The 23,354-nt window shown below is 50.3% G+C and overlaps 1 protein-coding gene across 11 annotated transcripts in view; it reads left to right on the top strand.

Moving 5' to 3' along the window:
* The window catches only part of disp1 (dispatched homolog 1 (Drosophila)), a 567,770-nt gene extending 553,982 nt beyond the window's left edge, over positions 1-13,788 (top strand). For all 11 annotated transcript variants that reach the window (XM_068028051.1, XM_068028054.1, XM_068028065.1 and 8 more), the window contains 4 exons: positions 395-522; positions 1,357-1,454; positions 7,214-7,311; positions 8,323-13,788. In XM_068028051.1, the coding sequence (XP_067884152.1) occupies positions 395-522; positions 1,357-1,454; positions 7,214-7,311; positions 8,323-11,196 (3,198 nt within the window). In that variant the 3' untranslated portion in view covers positions 11,197-13,788. The remainder of the gene's footprint in view (positions 1-394; positions 523-1,356; positions 1,455-7,213; positions 7,312-8,322) is intronic.
* Positions 13,789-23,354: the final 9,566 nt, after the last annotated feature.

The raw sequence follows: 23,354 nt of genomic DNA, 5'->3' as shown, positions 1-23,354 counted from the left end.
GGTGACTAAAACTAGAGGGCATAGATTTAAGGTGAGAGGGAGGAGGTTAAAAGGGGATCAAAGGGGTAAATTTTTCACACAAAGAATAGTGGGTATCTGGAATCAGCTGCATGAGGTGGTGGAGGCAGGAACAGTAGCGACAATTAAGAGGCATCTGGACAGGTACTTGAATGAGCAAGGCATAGACAGATATGGAATTAATGCAGGTGGGATTAGTATAGATAGGCATTATGGTTGGCATGGACGCGGTGGGCTGAAGGGCCTGTTTCTATGCTGTATGACTCTATGTTGAAAAAGTTGGTTGGTGTGCAAGTGGCGCATGGGTTATCACCTTTGGAAGATGGGGAAACACTTCCTGTTAGCAAGATGATGTTCTGCTGTGAAATGTTTACAGGGGTTTGAACCCAGAGGGACAGCAATTGGACAGCGATTGGTCACCTGGAATAACATGGTGAAAAACACAGGATATCAAGCAACGCTTGCAAACTATCCTTTCAAATACGCAGCGGAGCAAGCCAAGAGGTGAGTTACATAATGCAGTAAAAATATGCAGTGGTAGCAAGGGAATTTGGCCAGTTTTTTTTGGTGCCACAGGTACAGTTTGGGTTGCAGGAGAAATATGTCACAACAGCATTCTCAATCTGAAGTGTGTTAAAAGGGTTGCAGTTTGCAGTGATTGAGTTTTTCTGGAGAACTAGCAAATCAGCTGATTTTTGTTCCCCAAATTGGTGTTTTGCATCCTGTTGTTCGTTTCCCAGAAGGGCAGTTTGATGTTGGGACTTTATTAAAATCGGACAACTGGGCAGTAAGAGTGCATGTTTTGGGGAGAGCAACAGATTAGCATGATCGAGGGAGAAGATCAGTAAAGCCGGACATCTGTGGAGGGATGGGATTCAGCACCTGCCAGAAGAGCAGTGACTATATCTGGAAAGTAATTGATTGACTCTGAAGCCCTTCAATTCTTTTCTGGTTAAGTAATCACTCTTATACATAGGTATAATGTGTTAAGCTAGAAATTGCTATTTGCAATATTAGCAAACACTTCTTGAGGGGACATTAAGCCATTTATAACAGGGCTATCACCACAAGTGGCCATCAACTAATGTCATTTGTGTTTGTTAAGCATTCCTCCTTCAAGATCACCAGCTTGGAGTTGTATATGTTTTAAAAAAAATTAAAACAAAGCAATCTGGTACCCAGTATGTTTTCATATTTGTGGTTACTAGCTTTCAGTGACAGACCTGTAATCTTGTACAGTTTTAAATTGAAAGAGGTAGAGAGAGGTGTTTCAAATCTCTCTCGTTTATCTGTAGCAATGCTTCTTCACTTTGTATCTGCTTTCTGGTTTCACACAAGTAATCGAGAGGACAGGTGGTCAGATGATCCCTATGAGAGAGACAAGAGGCAGGCAGAGTGGAATTTCCACAAGGACAGTTTCTTCTGTGATGTTCCAAGTAAGTGTCATGTTCTTGAAAGACTCACTTGGCTTTTGTTTAAATATCTAATTGATCGCCAGTGGTGTTGCTCCCGGCTGTCTTAGGGTCTGGAACCTAGTGTGTTGTTGAGTGCCAAAGTTGGCAGCTGTGTTTAACTTGGCCGAGCACTTTTAAGCCCACTGCTAAGGAGATGAAGTCTATCTAAACAAGCACCTGAAGCCAAACAGAGGCCAAGTCTTAGGGGAGTTTCTGTAGATTTCCGACTGTAAGTCACTGGCTCATATCCTGGAGGAAGGCTAGCTGATCAAGGTCAGAAAGACCAGCAGCAAATGGAGAATGAACAGACTGTAGGTGACAGACTAGCAAAGATGAAAACATACACTCTGGAGTGGACATTTTTTTTGATTCTTTCATGGGATGTGGGCATTTCTGGCAAGGCCAGCATTTGTTGCACATCCCTAATTGCCCTGGACAACTGAGAGGCTTGCTAGGCCATTTCAGAGGGCAGTTAATAGCCAACCATATTGTTGTGGGTCTGGAGTCACATGTCGGCCAGACCAGCTAAGGACAGCAGATTTCCTTCCCTAAAGGACATTCGTGAACCAGATGGGTTTTTATGACAATTGATGATAGTTTCATGGCACTATTACTGAGACTAGTTTACAATTCTAGATTTTTTAAATTAATTAATTGAATTTACTAATTAATTGAATTTAAATTCCGCCAGCTGCCATGGTGGGATTTGAACCCGTGTCCCCAGGGCATTAGTCTGGCCTCTGGATTATTCGAGCAGTGACATTACCACTACGCTAGCATCTCCCCAAAGTAAATGTATATAGAAAAGGAAATATTACACTATTGCAGTAATTTGGTATATATTCTATTTTTCATTCTTCCAGTTTTGTTGCCTTATGCCACCTCCACACGTGGCAGTAGGATGACATGAAAAAATATAAAGTGCCACGGGCCCTGACAATCCAGGGCACAAAACACCAAGTGACAAATCTTCAGATGGTATTGCCAGATTATTTTATCATGGAGGACTTCACACCAGATCCAGATATCTCTCTCACCCAATATCTGCACACAGCCTTTTCAGCAGGAATTGCACATAGCGATCAGAGCAGGAGCCCTGATCCTTTTCCGTTATCATTGATTCCAATTAGACTCAGTATAGACCTTCCTACTCTATCTCAGGATGTTGGCACTGCTGACAAGGCCGGCATTTATTGCCCATCACTAAAGCCACCAGAGGGCAGGTAAGGGCATGTGTTACAACTCAGACAGCCTGGTGGTGAAGGACAGAACCGGAATCTAGTCGTCACACACTTATAAGCTTTTATTTACAGGGACACATAGAACATAGAACATTACAGCGCAGTACAGGCCCTTCGGCCCTCGATGTTGCGCCGACCTGTGAAACCATCTGACCTACACTATTCCATTTTCATCCATATGTCTATCCAATGACCACTTAAATGCCCTTAAAGTTATAAAAATGACTAACAGCAGTGGCCCCAAAACAGATCCTTGCGGTACACCACTAGTAACTAAACTCCAGGATGAACATTTGCCATCAACCACCACCCTCTGTCTTCTTTCAGCTAGCCAATTTCTGATCCAAAGCTCTAAATCACCTTCAATCCCATACTTCCGTATTTTCTGCAATAGCCTACCGTGGGGAACCTTATCAAACGCCTTACTGAAATCCATATACACCACATCCACGGCTTTACCCTCATCCACCTGTTTGGTCACCTTCTCAAAAAACTCAATAAGGTTTGTGAGGCACGACCTACCCTTCACAAAACCGTGCTGACTATCTCTAATGAACTTATTCTTTTCAAGATGATTATAAATCCTATCTCTTATAACCTTTTCCAACATTTTACCCACAACCAAAGTAAGGCTCACAGGTCTATAATTACCAGGGCTGTCTTTACTCCCCTTCTTGAACAAGGGGACAACATTTGCTATCCTCCAGTCTTCCGGCACTATTCCTGTCGACAATGACGACATAAAGATCAAGGTCAAAGGCTCTGCAATCTCCTCCCTGGCTTCCCAGAGAATCCTAGGATAAATCCCATCTGGCCCAGGGGACTTATCTATTTTCACACTTTCCAAAATTGCTAACACCTCCTCCTTGTGAACCTCAATCCCATCTAGCCTAGTAGTCTGTATCTCAGTATTCTCCTCGACAACATTTTCTTTCTCTACTGTAAATACTGACGAAAAATATTCATTTAACGCTTCCCCTATCTCCTCTGATTCCACACACAACTTCCCACTACTATCCTTGATTGGCCCTAATCTAACTCTAGTCATTCTTTTATTCCTGATATACCTATAGAAAGCCTTAGGGTTTTCCTTGATCCTATCCGCCAATGACTTCTCGTGTCCTCTCCTCGCTCTTCTTAGCTCTCCCTTTAGATCCTTCCTGGCTAGCTTGTAATTCTCAAGCGCCCTAACTGAGCCTTCACGTCTCATCCTAACATAAGCCTTCTTCTTCCTCTTGACAAGCGCTTCAACTTCTTTAGTAAACCACGGCTCCCTCGCTCGACAACTTCCTCCCTGCCTGACAGGTACATACTTATCAAGGACACGCAGTAGCTGCTCCCTGAATAAGCTCCACATTTTGATTGTGCCCATCCCCTGCAGTTTCCTTCCCCATCCTACGCATCCTAAATCTTGCCTAATCGCATCATAATTTCCTTTCCCCCAGCTATAATTCTTGCCCTGTGGTATATACCTGTCCCTGCCCATCGCTAAGGTAAACCTAACCGATTTGTGATCACTATCACCAAAGTGCTCACCTACATCTAAATCTAACACCTGGCCAGGTTCATTACCCAGTACCAAATCCAATGTGGCATCGCCCCTGGTTGGCCTGTCTACATACTGTGTCAGAAAACTCTCCTGCACACACTGGACAAAAACTGACCCATCTAAAGTACTCGAACTATAGTATTTCCAGTCAATATTTGGAAAGTTAAAGTCCCCCATAACAACTACCCTGTTACTCTCGCTCCTGTCGAGAATCATCTTCGCTATCCTTTCCTCTACATCTCTGGAACTATTCGGAGGTCTATAGAAAACACCCAACAGGGTGACCTCTCGTCTCCTGTTTCTAACCTCGGCCCATACTACCTCAGTAGACGAGTCCTCAAACGTCCTTTCTGCCGCTGTAATACTCTCCTTGATTAACAATGCCACACCCATCTTTTACCATCTTCTCTGTTCTTACTGAAACATCTAAATCCCGGAACCTGCAACATCCATTCCTGTCCCTGCTCTACCCATGTCTCCGAAATGACCACAACATCGAGATCCCAGGTACCAACCCATGCTGCAAGCTCACCCACCTTATTCCGGATGCTCCTGGCGTTGAAGTAGACACACTTTAAACCAGGTTCTTGCTTGCCAGTGCCCTCTTGCGTCCTTGTAACCTTATCCCCTACCTCACTACTCTCAACAGCCTGTACACTGGAACTACAATTTAGGTTCCCATCCCCCTGCTGAATTAGTTTAAACCCCACCGAAGAACACTAGCAAATCTCCCCCCCAGGATATTGGTACCCCTCTGGTTCAGGTGAAGACCATCCTGTTTGTAGAGGTCCCACCTACCCCAGAAAGAGCCCCAATTATCCAGGAAACCAAAACCCTCCCTCCTACACCATCCCTGCAGCCACGTGTTCAACTCCTCTCTCTCCCTATACCTCGCTTCGCTAGCACGTGGCACGGGCAACAACCCAGAGATAACATAAAAGCAAAATACTGCGGATGCTGGAAATCTGAAACAAAAACAAGAAATGCTGGATTCACTCAGCAGGTCTGGCAGCATCTGTGGAAAGAGAAGCAGAGTTAACGTTTCGGGTCAGTGACCCTTCTTCGGAACTGACAAATTTGTCAGTTCCGAAGAAGGGTCACTGACCCGAAACGTTAACTCTGCTTCTCTTTCCACAGATGCTGCCAGACCTGCTGAGTGAATCCAGCATTTCTTGTTTAACCCAGAGATAACAACTCTGTTTGTTCTTGCTCTAAGCTTCCACCCTAGCTCCCTGAATTTCTGCCTTAAATCCCCATCTCTCTTCCTACCTATGTCGTTGGTGCCTATGTGGACCACGACTTGGGGCTGCTCCGCCTCCCCCTCCCCCTTAAGGATCCCAAAAACACGATCCGAGACATCACGAACCCTGGCACCTGGGAGGCAACACACCAACCGTGAGTCTCTCTCGTTCCCACAGAACCTCCTATCTGATCCCCTAACTATGGAGTCCCAATGACTAATGCTCTGCTCCTGTTCCCCCTTCCCTTCTGAGCAACAGGGACTGACTCTGTGCCAGAGACCTGTACCCCATTGCTTACCCCTGGTAAGTCCCCCCCCCCCAACAGTATCCAAAATGGTATACCTGTTGTTGAGGGAAACGGCCACAGGGGATCCCTGCACTGCCTGCTGGTTCCCTCTCCTTCCCCTGACGGTAACCCATCTACCTACTTCTTTTACCTGAGGTGTGACTACCTCCCTATAACTCCTCTCAATAACCCCCTCCGCCTCCCGAATGATCCGAAGTTCATCCAGCTCCAGCTCCAGTTCCCTAACGCGGTTCTCGAGGAGCTGGAGTTGGGTGCACTTCCCGCAGATGTGGTCCCTGCCGTTCACAATGGGATCAGCCAGCTCCCACATCATACAGCTGCAGCACATCACCTGCCCAGCCATCTCTACTTAGTTAATTACTTTATTAATTTATATAAATTTATGAGCTAAATACTTTGATTCTTCTCTGCTGTGGTCTTTTTCAAATAACCAATTAATAGATAAGTCAAAAAAGTAAAAGAAGAAAGTAAATTTTTACCAATCACACAATGCAGAAGAAATAAAATAAAAAGCTTACCTTATCAACACACCATAGTCCTTTTTTTTTTGGTTAGAGGAGGAGGGTGGGTGGGAGACACTACGCGTGTAGTGTCTCGGGTTCAGCCACTGCCCAAATATATAGGTTTTGACTTACCCAGCAGTCCCCTGGTCCTCCGAAACAAAAGGGAATTAACTTTAACTTTAAACTGAAACTGACCTCCCAGCTGATAGTTCGCTCCGCACTCTCCGCTTCTGAAAAAGCTGCTGCAACCAAAAGAACACACATTACATATCATGCACCTCCAAGCAACAACACCTCTTTCAATCTGCTCCTATTTATATATGAACACAGGTGAGTCCCCAGTAAATACCCACCACCTGATAGAGTCATTACAGAACAAAAGAAGGCTAATCGGCCCATCGGGTTGAAGCTGGTTGTCTGTAGAGCAATCCAGTCAGTCCCATTTCCCCACTCTATCCCTGTAGCCCTGCACGTTTATTTCCCTGAATACAATTAAACACCACTTGATATACAATGAACACAACATTGATGTTGGAATAGTGTCACATATAGGTGAGACTGAGCAAGGACGGCAGATTTCCTTCCCTAAAGCATAGTAGTGAACCAGTTGAGTTTTTACAACAATGCTACAGCTTCCTAGTCACTTCAATGATACCAGCTTTTTATTTCCTCATTTTTAAAGCTGATTTCAAATTTTCAAGCTACCATAGAGGGATTTGAACTCATGTTCTCTGTGATTATTACTCTGACTTTGAATTTGTAGTCCAGTAATATAACCATGACACTATTTAACCTTTACCCAGTAAGCCATGGGGGAACTGCTGGAGTGTATTTTGTATTTTTAATAAAAGCATGCTGAAGGTCTTCACCAGCTTATTACCTTCTTGCCCTACCCTGTAGGTGACCGATATTCTCGAGTTGTGTTTGCCTCAGCAGATGGGGAGAACTTGTGGCGAACACAATCAATTAAGTCGATGTGCAATCTCGACAACACCAGGGTATGTACGGACTGATGTTATATTATCACAACCATTCGTTTTCTTTCTCCACTAAATCCCCATCAATCTCTAGCATCAAGAATAGAACAAAGAGCATCTGTTTTATGAAAGCAGGAAGGCTGGTTGGCCCAACAAACTTAGATCTCTTTTGACTGATCTGAGCCTCACCTACCCACCTTCTCAGCATGTTCCTCAACTCCTTTCCCTCTCTCATAATCTCTCTTGAACCCATTTATAGCATCTGCGTTAACAGTCTTCATAATAGGAATGGAATAATTTTTAGAGGCTTGCCTTTTTTAAATTCCTCTTGACGTTTGCTCTCCAGATTCCTCCTCTCCCTTAATTGAATGAAGGGAAGTTAGATGATGTATTTGGGCATTCAGGTGCCCAAGACATGAAAAGCAGCAGCTCAAGTGGACAAGACCATGAAAAAGCTCACAGAACACTGGGTTTTATTGCAAGAGGTATAGAATATGACAATTGAGATGTCACTGGTGGTCTAAACCATTGTAGGACCACAGTTGGAATGATATGGGCTCCACACTAAAGGAAGGGTGTTGAGGTAATAGAGAGAGACAGCACAGATTAGACTAGAATGTTGCCTGATTTGAGGAAATAGAATCATAGAATTGCACAGCAACTCTTTGAAAGTGCTTCAGTTAGTTCCAACCACGCCACCTGCCCCTGCCCCCGCAATCAAAAACCACCTATTTCCCATAGTCTGCAAATGTTTACTTTTAAGAAATTTATCCAATTCCCTTTTCAAAGTTATTATTAAACCTGCTTCCACCACCCTTTCAGGCAGTAAGAAAAGGACTCAACACCCCTCTTTGAGGAATACTGCAGGGCTAGAAATGAATCTAGAGAGTTTGGTAATTACTCAAATCATTAAACAACTGATTTAAAAAAAAATCTGCTGTCAACTTACAAAACCCAAAAATCTCCAGTTTATAAACAGCAACATTTAAAACTGCTTCAAATAATTTTTTTTTGTAACATGTATCACTGCAGATCCGTTCGCACTTTCAGTTTGGGGACCTTTGCCAGAGGACCTCGGCCGCCTCCTGCTGCCCCAGCTGGACGCTGGGCAATTACGTCGCCATCCTCAACAATCGATCCTCTTGCCAGAAGATCACCGAGCGAGACGTGGCACACACGCTGAAACTCCTCCGCTCCTGTGTCAAGTATTACCACAACGGGACCCTGGGGCCCGACTGCTGGGACATGACCACCCGTCGCAAAGACCAGCTCAAGTGCACATCTGTGCCACGCAAGTGCACCAAGTACAATGCCGTCTACCAAATCCTCCACTATTTGGTGGATAAGGACTTCTTGAGTCCCCAGACTTTGGACTATGTGATCCCAGCGTTAAAGTACAGCATGTTGTTCATCCCCACAGAGAAGGGGAAGAGCATGATGGACATTTACTTGGACAACTTTGAGAAATGGAACTGTTCAGACGGTGTCACCACCATTGCAGGAATAGAGTTTGGGATCAAGCACAATTTGTTCCAGGACTACCTTCTGATGGATACCGTGTATCCTGCCATTGCGATTGTGATTGTTCTGTTGATAATGTGCATGTACACTAGATCAATGTTCATCACCTTGATGACCATGTTCGCCATCATTAGCTCCTTGATTGTCTCCTACTTCCTCTACAGGATAGTTTTCGGCTTCAAGTTTTTCCCCTTCATGAACCTCACGGCACTCATCATTTTGGTGGGGATCGGGGCCGACGACGCTTTTGTGCTGTGTGACGTCTGGAACCACACCAAGTTCGACAAGCCCCAGGCTGAGTTGACAGAGACAGTGAGTGTCACCTTGCATCACGCGGCCCTCTCCATGTTTGTCACCAGCTTCACTACCGCGGCTGCCTTCTATGCCAACTATGTCAGCAACATCACTGCTATTCGGTGCTTTGGTGTTTATGCCGGCACCGCCATCCTGGTCAACTACATTTTAATGGTGACCTGGCTACCAGCGGTGGTGGTGCTGCACGAACGCTACCTGCTGCATTTTTTCCAGTGTGGTGAGAAGCCTGGGCAACGGGCTTACCGTGACGGCTGGCCGGCGCGGCTTTTCCGCAAATTGCAGAACCTCCTGCTGGCCGCATCCGAGACGTCCAGGATATTCTTTGAGAAGGTGCTACCCTGCATCGTCATCAAGTTCCGCTACATCTGGCTGTGCTGGTTTCTGGCCCTCACCATTGGTGGCGCTTATATCGTCTGTGTTGATCCTAAGATGAAGCTGCCATCGCTGGAGCTCTCCGAGTTCCAGGTGTTCCGCTCATCACACCCCTTCGAGCGCTACGATGCGGAGTTCCGCCGGCTTTTCGTATTTGAGCGGGTGCACCATGGTGAGGAGCTACACATGCCCATCACGCTGGTTTGGGGCGTCGCACCCGTGGATGGCGGTGATCCACTCAACCCTCACAACAAGGGCCGGCTGCGACTAGACGCTACCTTCGATGTGGCCAGCCCCACCTCCCAGCTGTGGCTCCTGCGCTTCTGTCAGCGGCTAAGGAACCAGACCTTCTTCCACCAGACTGATGAGCAGGACTTCACCAGCTGCTTCGTTGAGACCTTCCGGCAGTGGATGGAGAATCAAGACTGTGAGGAGCCCACCCTGTACCCATGTTGCAGTCAATCCAGCTTCCCCTACAAGCAAGAGGTCTTCGAGCTGTGCATCAAGCGTGCCATTATGGAGCTGGAGCGCAGTACTGGCTACCACTTGGACAGCAAGACGCCAGGGCCCCGCTTTGACATCAACGATACCATCCGGGCTGTGGTCTTGGAATTCCAGAGCACCTACCTCTTCACACTGGCCTATGAGAAGATGAATCACTTCTACAAGGAGGTGGATGCCTGGATTGCAGAGGAGCTGAAAGCTGCCCCGGCTGGCCTCAGCAATGGCTGGTTCGTCAGCGGCCTGGAGTTCTTTGACCTGCAGGACAGCTTATCAGATGGCACTCTGGTGGCCATGGGGCTCTCGGTGGCCGTGGCCTTCAGCGTCATGCTGCTTACCACCCGTAATGTGGTGATCAGCCTGTATGCCATCGTCTCCATCGCCGGTACCATCTTCGTCACAGTGGGCTCGCTGGTGCTGCTGGGCTGGGAGCTGAACGTGCTGGAGTCCGTCACCATTTCCGTGGCTGTGGGTTTGGCTGTTGACTTTGCTGTCCATTACGGTGTGGCCTACCGCCTGGCACCAGAGACGGACCGTGAGGGAAAGGTAGTCTTCTCCCTGAGCCGGATGGGGTCAGCCATCGCCATGGCTGCCCTGACTACCTTCGTGGCTGGCGCCATGATGATGCCATCCACCGTCTTAGCCTACACACAGCTTGGGACTTTCATGATGCTCATCATGTGCATCAGCTGGGGCTTTGCCACCTTTTTCTTCCAGTGCATGTGCCGCTGCCTGGGGCCGCAGGGCTCCTGCGGCCAGATTCCCCTACCCAAAAGATTGCAGTGCCATGACCCACCCCCGCTGCACCCTCGCCCTGCCGGCTGTGGACTGAGGGAGGGCAAGAGGGCTTGCCGCACCCACAAACACCAGCCGGCTGGTGAGGGGGACCAGCTGGAGATGGAGCATGAGCACTACGAGCTGGAGCCCTTGGCTGCCAGGGAGGGCGGCGAGGCTAGTGAGAAGAGGCCAGGTGCCTCGGGTGAAGGCGAAGAGCTGGGCACCGACACCCGGCTGTTCAACGGAACCCGTGTACCCGCCTACTGCCCTGCCAGACCGTGCCGAGGGTCAGCTAGTCTACCGGCGCAAGCCAAGCCACCGCTGCCTCAGATACGGTTTGTCCAGATCAGCACGCGGCTGAACAACGTCCCCCACTCGCTGGAAAGCATCACTGCCCGCGTTCACGCCAACCCCCACTAAAGCCCCCAAGTGGGGCGGCCTGGAGTCTCAGCAGTCAGCAGACTGTGTGTGGTTTATCATCTTATTTCCTTGGCGCCCAGCTGTTCAGGGGCAACTCGATGCCACCGCTGGACCGCCTGGAATGTGCACGTGCCAAGCACCGTGCCAAGTACCACCTCCAACATAACGTACTCCCCCACCCCCACCATCTTGCCCACTGCCCTGCCATGCTTCAGACGGAGATGCAGGTACTGCAAAGTTCTCCACCTGGAAATGTCCGTGTGTGTTCCAACCCAGTGAGAGATTTAAAAGCCAAAAGTCTCAGAGCTACCTCTGTCCGGTAGGGATGAAGGGGCTGGGGGTGGGACCAGTGCTGGGACCATTCAGACAGCAGCATCTCCTCTGGACGGCTGCAAACACCAAACCCTGTATTCTGTCTTTGTGTCCCTGTGTTAATAAAGGAAACTCCTCAGGACAGCACATGCCAAAACCGAAGGGTTCTTAATACAACAGCCAACACGGACATGACTGCCAAAGAGCGCATGCGGCACGTCGTGGCAGAGCTGTGCTCTCAAATTAAAATGGGCAAGTTGTAACAGGATCCAGTGCTCCGACCACACGGGATCCTCACGGCTGGGACAAAACCGGACCGGATTCCCACACTCAGGGACGGTGCGCCCGCGACTCCATTTGCTACCACATATCACGGCCCAGCAACCAAACCCCAGCAATATCAAAGTGCAATTGTATCGACTCCGTTCTTCCAAAGGCTGAATGAAGCCTGCGTGCCTGCTGTCTGGACGAGGCATTCAGAACTAATCAGTGAACCCTTTGTGTGTAGAGGGGAGGACACTGCGAGGGTGCTTAACTCAAGTTCGAGGCACATGTCTTAATGCCTTTTCAAAGGGATGGGTAGGAAGGGAGGGGTACAAGGGCTGAGGGAGCAATGCCAACAATAAAAACAGAAATAAGATGCAGTTAAAGAAACATGTAGGTCAGAGATGGTACCATGATGATTCATTTTTAAAGGATTTCTTTGTTTCTTTCCCCAGTTATCTTGCCTGGTTCTTCAATAGCTCATCTTTTTTGGGACACTGCTCCATAGGTGCCAACAGTTCTTATCCACAAGGTCATCCCTCACATTGTGACTATGTTAGCAGGCTGCTGGACCATGGGAGCAGGCAAGGGTGATGGGGAGACAGGCAACACAGTTAATCCTGATCAGGTCCTCACACCAGCTCCGCACATTCTCTCTTTGCAGCAGCAGTTGCTAGATGGCCATCGAATGCAGGAATACTGGCTACAATTCCTCACTCTGACCTCAGGATACTGAGGCCAACTGCAGCAGCATCACAATTGCCTCCTCCACCCCCCGCCTTCCCAAGGATGGAACTGAGGATGATCTTGGTCCTTATGGCTCAGTATCAAAGTTTGCACAATTACGATCTACTCAGCCCCTGTTGGATTCTTTGCCCTATTCCTTCTCCTAGCTCCATTATCCACACAAAAACGGTGGACTGAAACTAATTTCTTGAAAGCTTAAGTCTAAAATAGAAGCAACCTCCAAATTTCTTTCCTAGCCTGCCCCCTGACCCAGGCACAACCTGCTGAAGTAGTTTCAAAGCCTGTCTATTGCCACTTGTATTGGTTGCAGAGAGGGGCATGTGAGAGCTGTCCCCCATCCCTCCTCTCCTCCATCATTCCCTTTCACAGTACCAATGCAGAGGATAGGGGATTGAACTTGCCCCCAAGCACTATGAGCTGCCCCATTGCATTGTGCCACTTCCATTCTGTCCTCTACTTCCCTGTTGTTTTGGAATGAAGCTTGTTGTTGTAGGCCAACTTTCTTTGCGGGGGGCCTCCAGGAGAGTGATTTCCTAAAGATGGCTGCCCTTAGCTTGTCATTGCCACAGTGTGATGCTGCTGACATCATGTTGGAGGAACAATAAAAGCGGACACCCCATTTTCTGTGCCACCTATGTTTGCTTTTTGAAGCAGTTGGGGCTCCAGCACCTCCTGCCCATTGGAGAGTGTTGTCGGTGGCGGGAGTACTGTATATCTGTCATTGATGACAAATGGTTTGTGCAACTATGCCAGTGTTAACATTGATCCAACTTGTCGAACCGCTGGTATTTGTGGCTCTGGTCACTTAGTTAGTGATGATTCAGTCCAGTTTATTGATTTGATCAGCTGATTTGGACATGATTACAAATCTTCGATCCTGGCATGAATCTCTTGACCCCAAACCATGAAAAAGGTCCCATTAAACCTATCAGGATATTATGCATCATTATTCATTGGGTCAGGACTGTCTCCTCTGCTCCCCTCCCCCCACCCCACCCCACTCCACCCCCTCCCCTCCCTGTTCCATCATCTCCAATATACATCAGGTGTAACTGTGAACATATCACGTTTTAACACACAGGTTTTTGTACACATGCCGGGAACAATTATTGATGATGGTGAATTTGAAACCTTCAGTTGAAGAGCCAATTCACTTCCTGTCTGTTTCCCCTTTTTATTTTATTCTTTTTGACTGAGTTAATTATCGGGAGAATAATTTAATACTTGCATTCTTAATGTATGCTTTATGCTATTTAAAAAAAATGTTACAACAGCTATTAAACTAAATATTCCTATCTGTCGAGTATGCATTATCAAGGGAAGCAATGAATTTATTCAAACACATTCTTTTGGGACTAGACAGTTATTGATGTGAAGAAAATGAAGATGATCACCACTTTGATTTTGCACAGTTGAAAAGCTCCTATTAATTGCTCACTTTCAGTATCCTGTTTATTTATTTCACTGCCCACTCCTGACTCTCTGTACCATGCAGCTTCCCCTCTCTTCCCTCTTTCTCTCTCCCACCCCTCCCTCGCCACAGGAATACTCTGCTGCCAACTTACCTCTCAATCTTCACCTTGTAAGGAAAGGGATTGGGTCAGTACTTGGAATGGGGATTGTGATTTTCAGTAGAGCTGGCGAATATCACAGTTTCTATTTTCCAGATCGAGAGTCTTTTGTTCTACTATTTATCCTTAGGACTTGTGTCCTTTAACTCCCACGTTCCAGCATTAGTCTGGGAAATTGAAGAGGCAAGATTCCAGGGCTGCTGCTTATCTGTAGCAACCTGCGGTAAAGTGCATGTCTGCCCTCAGCGCCCAACTCTTACACAGTGGGATTGCAACTAAGATACATGGGGATTCTACCTCACCAAGGTGATATAGTAAGGACACACTGTCACACCCTGTCTCTGGGGGGAGAGACAGGAAGGACACACTGTCACACCCTGTCTCTGGGGGGAGAGATAGGAAGGACACACTGTCACACCCTGTCTCTGGGGGGAGAGACAGGAAGGACACACTGTCACACCCTGTCTCTGGGGGGAGAGACAGTAAGGACACACTGTCACACCCTGTGTCAGGCAGAGACAGTAAGGACACACTGTCACACCCTGTGTCCGGGAGAGACAGTGAGGACACACTGTCACACCCTGTGTCTGGGGGGAGAGGCGGTAAGGACACACTATCACCCTGTGTCCGGGAGAGACAGTAAGGACACACTGTCACACCCTGTGTCCGGGGAGAGACAGTGAGGACACACTGTCACACCCTGTGTCAGGGAGAGACAGTATGGACACACTGTCATACCCTGTGTCTGGGGAGAGACAGTGAGGACACACTGTCACACCCTGTGTCAGGGAGAGACAGTATGGACACACTGTCACACCCTGTCTCTGGGGGGAGAGACAGTAAGGACACACTATCACCCTGTGTCAGGGAGAGACAGTAAGGACACACTGTCACACCTCCGGGAGGACAGTGAGGACACACTGTCACACCCTGTGTCTGGGGAGAGACAGTGAGGACACACTGTCGCACCCTGTGTCTGGGGAGAGACAGTGAGGACACACTATCACCCTGTGTCAGGGAGAGACAGTAAGGACACACTGTCACACCTCCGGGAGGACAGTGAGGACACACTGTCACACCCTGTGTCTGGGGAGAGACAGTGAGGACACACTGTCACACCCTGTGTCCGGGAGAGACAGTAAGGACACAATGTCACACCCTGTGTCAGGGAGAGACAGTGAGGACACACTGTCACACCCTGTGTCTGGGGAGAGACAGTGAGGACACACTGTCACACCCTGTGTCCGGGAGAGACAGTAAGGACACACAGTCACACCCTGTGTCAGGGAGAGACAGTGAGGACACACTGTCACACCCTGTGTCAGGCAGAGACAGTAAGGACACACTATCACCCTGTGTCAGGGAGAGACAGTAAGGACACACTGTCACATCCTGTGTCTGGGGAGAGACAGTAAGGACACCCTGTCACAGCCTGTGTCTGGGGAGAGACAGTAAGAACTCACTGTCACACCCTGTGTCAGGGGAGAGACAGTAAGGACACACTGTCACACCCTGTCTCTGGAGGGAGACAGTAAGGACACACTGTCACACCCTGTCGCTGGAGGGAGACAGTAAGGACACACTGTCACACCCTGTCTCTGGGGAAAAACAGTAAGGACACACTGTCACACCCTGTGTCTGGAGGGAGACAGTAAGGACACACTGTCACACCCTGTGTCAGGGGAGAGACAGTAAGGACACACTGTCACACCCTGTGTCAGGGGAGAGACAGTAAGGTCACACTGTCACATCCTGTGTCTGGGGAGAGACAGTAAGGACACACTGTCACACCCTGTGTCTGGGGATAGACAGTAAGGACACACTGTCACACCCTGTGTCAGGGGAGAGACAGTAAGGACACACTGTCACACCCTGTCTCTGAGGAGAGACAGTAAGGACACACTGTCACACCCTGTCTCTGAGGAGAGACAGTAAGGACACACTGTCACACCCTGTGTCAGGGGAGAGACAGTAAGAACACACTGTCACACCCTGTCTCTAGAGGGAGAGACAGTAAGGACACACTGTCACACCCTGTTTCTGGGGAGAGACAGTGAGGACACACTGTCACACCCTGTCTCTGGAGGGAGACAGTAAGGACACACAGTGCCTGGGGAGAGACAGTGAGGACACACTGTCACACCCTGTCTCTAGGGGGAGAGACAGTGAGGACACACTGTCGCACCCTGTGTCTGGGGAGAGACAGTATGGACACAGTGTCACACCCTGTGTCTGGGGAGAGACAGTAAGGACACACTGTCACACCCTGTGTCTGGGGAGAGACAGTGAGGACACACTGTCACACCCTGTTTCTAGGGGGAGAGACAGTGAGGACACACAGTGCCTGGGGAGAGACAGTGAGGACACACTGTCACACCCTGTCTCTAGGGGGAGAGACAGTGAGGACACACTGTCGCACCCTGTGTCTGGGGAGAGACAGTATGGACACAGTGTCACACCCTGTCTCTGGGGATAGACAGTAAGGACACACTGTCACACCCTGTGTCTGGGGAGAGACAGTAAGGACAGACTGTCACACCCTGTGTCTGGGGAGAGACAGTGAGGACACACTGTCACACCCTGTCTCTGGAGGGAGACAGTAAGGACACACAGTGCCTGGGGAGAGACAGTGAGGACACACTGTCACACCCTGTCTCTGGAGGGAGACAGTGAGGACACACTGTCACACCCTGTCTCTAGGGGGAGAGACAGTGAGGACACACTGTCACACCCTGTCTCTGAGGAGAGAGAGTGAGGACACACTGTCACACCCTGTGTTTGGGGAGAGACAGTGTGAATACACTGTCACACCCTGTGTCTGGGGGGAGACAGTAAGGACACACTGTCACACCCTGTGTCTGGGCAGAGACAGTGAGGACACACTGTCACACCCTGTGTCTGGGGAGAGACAGTGTGGATACACTGTCACACCCTGTGTCTGGGGGGAGACAGTAAGGACACATTGTCACACCCTGTGTCTGGGGAGAGACAGTAAGGACACACTGTCACACCCTGTGTCTGGGCAGAGACAGTGAGGACACACTGTCACACCCTGTGTCTGGGGAGAGACAGCAAGGACACACTGTCACACCCTGTGTCTGGGGAGAGACAGTGAGGACACACTATCACACCCTGTGTCTGGGGAGAGACAGTAAGGACACACTGTCACTCCCTGTCTCTGGGGAGAGACAGTAAGGACACACTGTCACACCCTGTCTCTGGGGATAGACAGTAAGGACACACTGTCACACCCTGTGTCTGGGGAAAGACAGTAAGGACACACTGTCACACCCTGTCTCTGGGGAGAGAAAGTGAGGACACACTGTCACATCTTGTCTCTGGGGAGAGACAGTAAGGACACACTGTCACACCCTGTCTCTGGGGAGAAACAGTAAGGACACACTGTCACACCCTGTGTCAGGGAGAGAAAGTATGGACACACTGTCACACCCTGTCTCTGGGGGGAGAGACAGTAAGGACACACTGTCACACCCTGTGTCAGGGAGAGACAGTAAGGACACACTTGCACACCCTGTGTCAGGGAGAGACAGTAAGGACACACTGTCACACCCTGTGTACGGGAGAGACAGTGAGGACACACTGTCACACCCTGTGTCCAGGAGAGACAGTAAGGACACAGTGTCACAGCCTGTGTCAGGGAGAGACAGTAAGGACACACAGTCACACCCTGTGTCAGGGAGAGACAGTGAGGACACACTGTCACATCCTGTGTCTGGGGAGAGACAGTCAGGACACCCTGTCACAGCCTGTGTCTGGGGAGAGACAGGAAGGACACACTGTCACACCCTGTCTCTGGAGGGAGACAGTAAGGACACACTGTCACACCCTGTGTCAGGGAGAGACAGTGAGGACACACTGTCACACCCTGTGACAGGCAGAGACAGTAAGGACACACTATCACCCTGTGTCAGGGAGAAACAGTAAGGACACACTGTCACACCCTGTGTCAGGGAGAGACAGTGAGGACACACTGTCACACCTCCGGGAGGACAGTGAGGACACACTGTCACACACTGTGTCAGGCAGAGACAGTAAGGACACACTATCACCCTGTGTCAGGGAGAGACAGTAAGGACACAATGTCACACTCTGTGTCCGGGAGAGACAGTAAGGACACACTGTCACACCCTGTGTCCGGGAGAGACAGTAAGGACACAATGTCACACCCTGTGTCAGGGAGAGACAGTGAGGACACACTGTCACACCCTGTGTCAGGCAGAGTCAGTAAGGACACCCTGTCACACCCTGTGTCTGGGGAGAGACAGTGAGGACACACTGTCACACCCTGTGTCCGGGAGAGACAGTAAGGACACAATGTCACACCCTGTGTCAGGGAGAGACAGTGAGGACACACTGTCACACCCTGTGTCTGGGGAGAGACAGTGAGGACACACTGTCACACCCTGTGTCCGGGATAGACAGTAAGGACACACAGTCACACCCTGTGTCAGGGAGAGACAGTGAGGACACACTGTCACACCCTGTGTCAGGCAGAGACAGTAAGGACACACTATCACCCTGTGTCAGGGAGAGACAGTAAGGACACACTGTCACATCCTGTTTCTGGGGAGAGACAGTGAGGACACACTGTCACACCCTGTCTCTGGAGGGAGACAGTAAGGACACACAGTGCCTGGGGAGAGACAGTGAGGACACACTGTCACACCCTGTCTCTGGAGGGAGACAGTAAGGACACACTGTCACACCCTGTCGCTGGAGGGAGACAGTAAGGACACAGTGTCACACCCTGTGTCTGGGGAGAGACAGTAAGGACACACTGTCACACCCTGTGTCTGGGGAGAGACAGTGAGGACACACTGTCACACCCTGTTTCTAGGGGGAGAGACAGTGAGGACACACAGTGCCTGGGGAGAGACAGTGAGGACACACTGTCACACCCTGTCTCTAGGGGGAGAGACAGTGAGGACACACTGTCGCACCCTGTGTCTGGGGAGAGACAGTATGGACACAGTGTCACACCCTGTCTCTGGGGATAGACAGTAAGGACACACTGTCACACCCTGTGTCTGGGGAGAGACAGTAAGGACAGACTGTCACACCCTGTGTCTGGGGAGAGACAGTGAGGACACACTGTCACACCCTGTCTCTGGAGGGAGACAGTAAGGACACACAGTGCCTGGGGAGAGACAGTGAGGACACACTGTCACACCCTGTCTCTGGAGGGAGACAGTGAGGACACACTGTCACACCCTGTCTCTAGGGGGAGAGACAGTGAGGACACACTGTCACACCCTGTCTCTGAGGAGAGAGAGTGAGGACACACTGTCACACCCTGTGTTTGGGGAGAGACAGTGTGAATACACTGTCACACCCTGTGTCTGGGGGGAGACAGTAAGGACACATTGTCACACCCTGTGTCTGGGAAGAGACAGTAAGGACACACTGTCACACCCTGTGTCTGGGCAGAGACAGTGAGGACACACTGTCACACCCTGTGTCTGGGGAGAGACAGTGAGGACACACTGTCACACCCTGTGTTTGGGGAGAGACAGTGTGGATACACTGTCACACCCTGTGTCTGGGGGGAGACAGTAAGGACACATTGTCACACCCTGTGTCTGGGGAGAGACAGTAAGGACACACTGTCACACCCTGTGTCTGGGCAGAGACAGTGAGGACACACTGTCACACCCTGTGTCTGGGGAGAGACAGCAAGGACACACTGTCACACCCTGTGTCTGGGGAGAGACAGTGAGGACACACTATCACACCCTGTGTCTGGGGAGAGACAGTAAGGACACACTGTCACTCCCTGTCTCTGGGGAGAGACAGTAAGGACACACTGTCACACCCTGTCTCTGGGGATAGACAGTAAGGACACACTGTCACACCCTGTGTCTGGGGAAAGACAGTAAGGACACACTGTCACACCCTGTCTCTGGGGAGAAAAAGTGAGGACACACTGTCACATCTTGTCTCTGGGGAGAGACAGTAAGGACACACTGTCACACCCTGTCTCTGGGGAGAAACAGTAAGGACACACTGTCACACCCTGTGTCAGGGAGAGAAAGTATGGACACACTGTCACACCCTGTCTCTGGGGGGAGAGACAGTAAGGACACACTGTCACACCCTGTGTCAGGGAGAGACAGTAAGGACACACTGTCACACCCTGTGTCAGGGAGAGACAGTAAGGACACACTGTCACACCCTGTGTACGGGAGAGACAGTGAGGACACACTGTCACACCCTGTGTCCAGGAGAGACAGTAAGGACACAGTGTCACAGCCTGTGTCAGGGAGAGACAGTAAGGACACACAGTCACACCCTGTGTCAGGGAGAGACAGTGAGGACACACTGTCACATCCTGTGTCTGGGGAGAGACAGTCAGGACACCCTGTCACAGCCTGTGTCTGGGGAGAGACAGGAAGGACACACTGTCACACCCTGTCTCTGGAGGGAGACAGTAAGGACACACTGTCACACCCTGTGTCTGGGGAGAGACAGTAAGGACACACTGTCACACCCTGTCTCTGGGCAGAGACAGTAAGGACACACTGTCACACCCTGTGTCTGGGCAGAGACAGTAAGGACACACTGTCACACCCTGTCTCCAGGGAGAGGCAGTAAGGACACACTGTCACACCCTGTGTCTGGGGAGAGACAGTAAGGACACACTGTCACACCCTGTCTCTGGGGGGGAGAGACAGTAAGGACACACTGACACACCCTGTCTCCAGAGGGAGAGACAGTGAGGACACACTGTCACACCCTGTGTCAGGGGAGAGACAGTGAGGACACACTGTCACACCCTGTCTCTGGAGAGAGAACGTGAGGACACACTGACACACCTTGCATCTGGGGAGAGACAGTGAGGACACACTGTCACACCCTGTCTCTGGAGAGAGACAGTGAGCACACACTGACACACCCTGTCTCTGGGGAGAGAGACAGACAGGACACACTGTCACACCCTGTGTCTGGGGAGAGACAGTGAGGACACACTGTCACATCCTGTGTCTGGGGAGAGACAGTAAGGACACACTGTCACACCCTGTGTCTGGGGAGAGACAGTGAGGACACACTGTCACACCCTGTCTCTGGGGAGAGACAGTAAAGATACACTGTCACACCCTGTGTCTGGGGAGAGACAGTAAGGACACACTGTCACACCCTGTCTCTGGGGAGAGACAGTAAGGATACACTGTCACACCCTGTGTCTGGGGAGAGACAGTAAGGATACACTGTCACACCCTGTGTGTGGGGCGAGATAGTAAGGATACACTGTCACACCCTGTCTCTGGGGAGAGACAGTGAGGACACACTGTCACACCCTGTCTCTGGGGAGAGACAGTAAAGATACACTGTCACACCCTGTGTCTGGGGAGAGACAGTAAGGACACACTGTCACACCCTGTGTCTGGAGAGAGACAGTGAGGACACACTGTTACACCCTGTCTCTGGAGGGAGACAGTAAGGACACACTGTCACACCCTGTGTCTGGGGAGAGACAGTGAGGACACACTGTCACACCCTGTGTCTGGGGAGAGACAGTAAGGACACACTGTCACACCCTGTGTCTGGGGAGAGACTGTAAGGACACACTGTCACACCCTGTGTCTGGGGATAGACAGTAAGGACACACTGTCACACCCTGTGTCTGGGGAGAGACAGTGAGGACACACTGTCACACCCTGTGTCTGGGGAGAGACAGTAAGGACACACTGTCACTCCCTGTCTCTGGGGATAGACAGTGAGGACACACTGTCACACCCTGTGTCTGGGTCGAGACAGTAAGGACACACTGTCACTTCCTGTCTCTGGGGATAGACAGTGAGGACACACTGTCACACCCTGTGTCTGGGGAGAGACAGTAAGGACACACCGTCATTCCCTGTCTCTGGGGATAGACAGTGAGGACACACTGTCACACCCTGTGTCTGGGGAAAGACAGTAAGGACACACTGTCACACCCTGTCTCTGGGGAGAGACAGTAAGGACACACTGTCACACCCTGTCTCTGGGGAGAAACAGTAAGGACACACTGTCACACCCTGTCTCCAGAGGGAGAGACAGTAAGGACACACTGTCACACCCTGTCTCTGGGGGGAGACAGTAAGGACTCACTGTCACACCCTGTGTCAGAGGAGAGACAGTGAGGACACACTGTCACACCCCGTCTCTGGAGGGAGAGACAGTAAGGGCACACAGTGCCTCTGGAGAGACAGTAAGGACACGCTGTCACACCCTGTCTCTGGAGGGAGACAGTATGGACACACAGTGCCTGGGGAGAGACAGTGAGGACACACTGTCACACCCTGTCTCTAGGGGGAGAGACAGTGAGGACACACAGTGCCTGGGGAGAGACAGTGAGGACACACTGTCACACCCTGTGTCTGGGGAGAGACAGTAAGGACACACTGTCACACCCTGTGTCTGGGGAAAGACAGTGAGGACACACTGTCACATCTTGTCTCTGGGGAGAGACAGTAAGGACACACTGTCACACCCTGTCTCTGGGGAGAAACAGTAAGGACACACTGTCACACCCTGTCTCCAGAGGGAGAGACAGTAAGGACACACTGTCACACCCTGTCTCTGGGGGGAGACAGTAAGGACTCACTGTCACACCCTGTGTCAGAGGAGAGACAGTGAGGACACACTGTCACACCCCGTCTCTGGAGGGAGAGACAGTAAGGGCACACAGTGCCTCTGGAGAGACAGTAAGGACACGCTGTCACACCCTGTCTCTGGAGGGAGACAGTATGGACACACAGTGCCTGGGGAGAGACAGTGAGGACACACTGTCACACCCTGTCTCTAGGGGGAGAGACAGTGAGGACACACAGTGCCTGGGGAGAGACAGTGAGGACACACTGTCACACCCTGTCTCTAGGGGGAGAGACACTGAGGACACACAGTGCCTGGGGAGAGACAGTAAGGACACACTGTCACACCCTTTCTCTCGAGGGAGAGACAGTGAGGACACACAGTACCTGGGGAGAGACAGTAAGGACACACTGTCACATCCTGTCTCTGGGGAGAGACAGTAAGGACACACTGTCACATCCTGTCTCTGGGGAGAGACAGTAAGGACACACTGTCACATCTTGTCTCTGGGGAGAGACAGTAAGGACACACTGTCACATCCTGTCTCTGGTCTCGGGGTGGGGTTTTTATCATATTCAAATGTCCCATGGAAGCTTTGTCCATTAGAAATTGCTGAGTAGCCACGGATGTTGCTGCATTCACACTGTTTTAGCTGCTGATTCTAATTTTAGT

The sequence above is a fragment of the Heterodontus francisci genome, chromosome 3, assembly GCF_036365525.1.
Source record: "Heterodontus francisci isolate sHetFra1 chromosome 3, sHetFra1.hap1, whole genome shotgun sequence".
NCBI classification, from domain to species: Eukaryota; Metazoa; Chordata; class Chondrichthyes; order Heterodontiformes; family Heterodontidae; genus Heterodontus; species Heterodontus francisci.
Note: the sequence above shows the minus strand (reverse complement) of the source record. Positions and strands in the feature narration are given on the sequence as shown.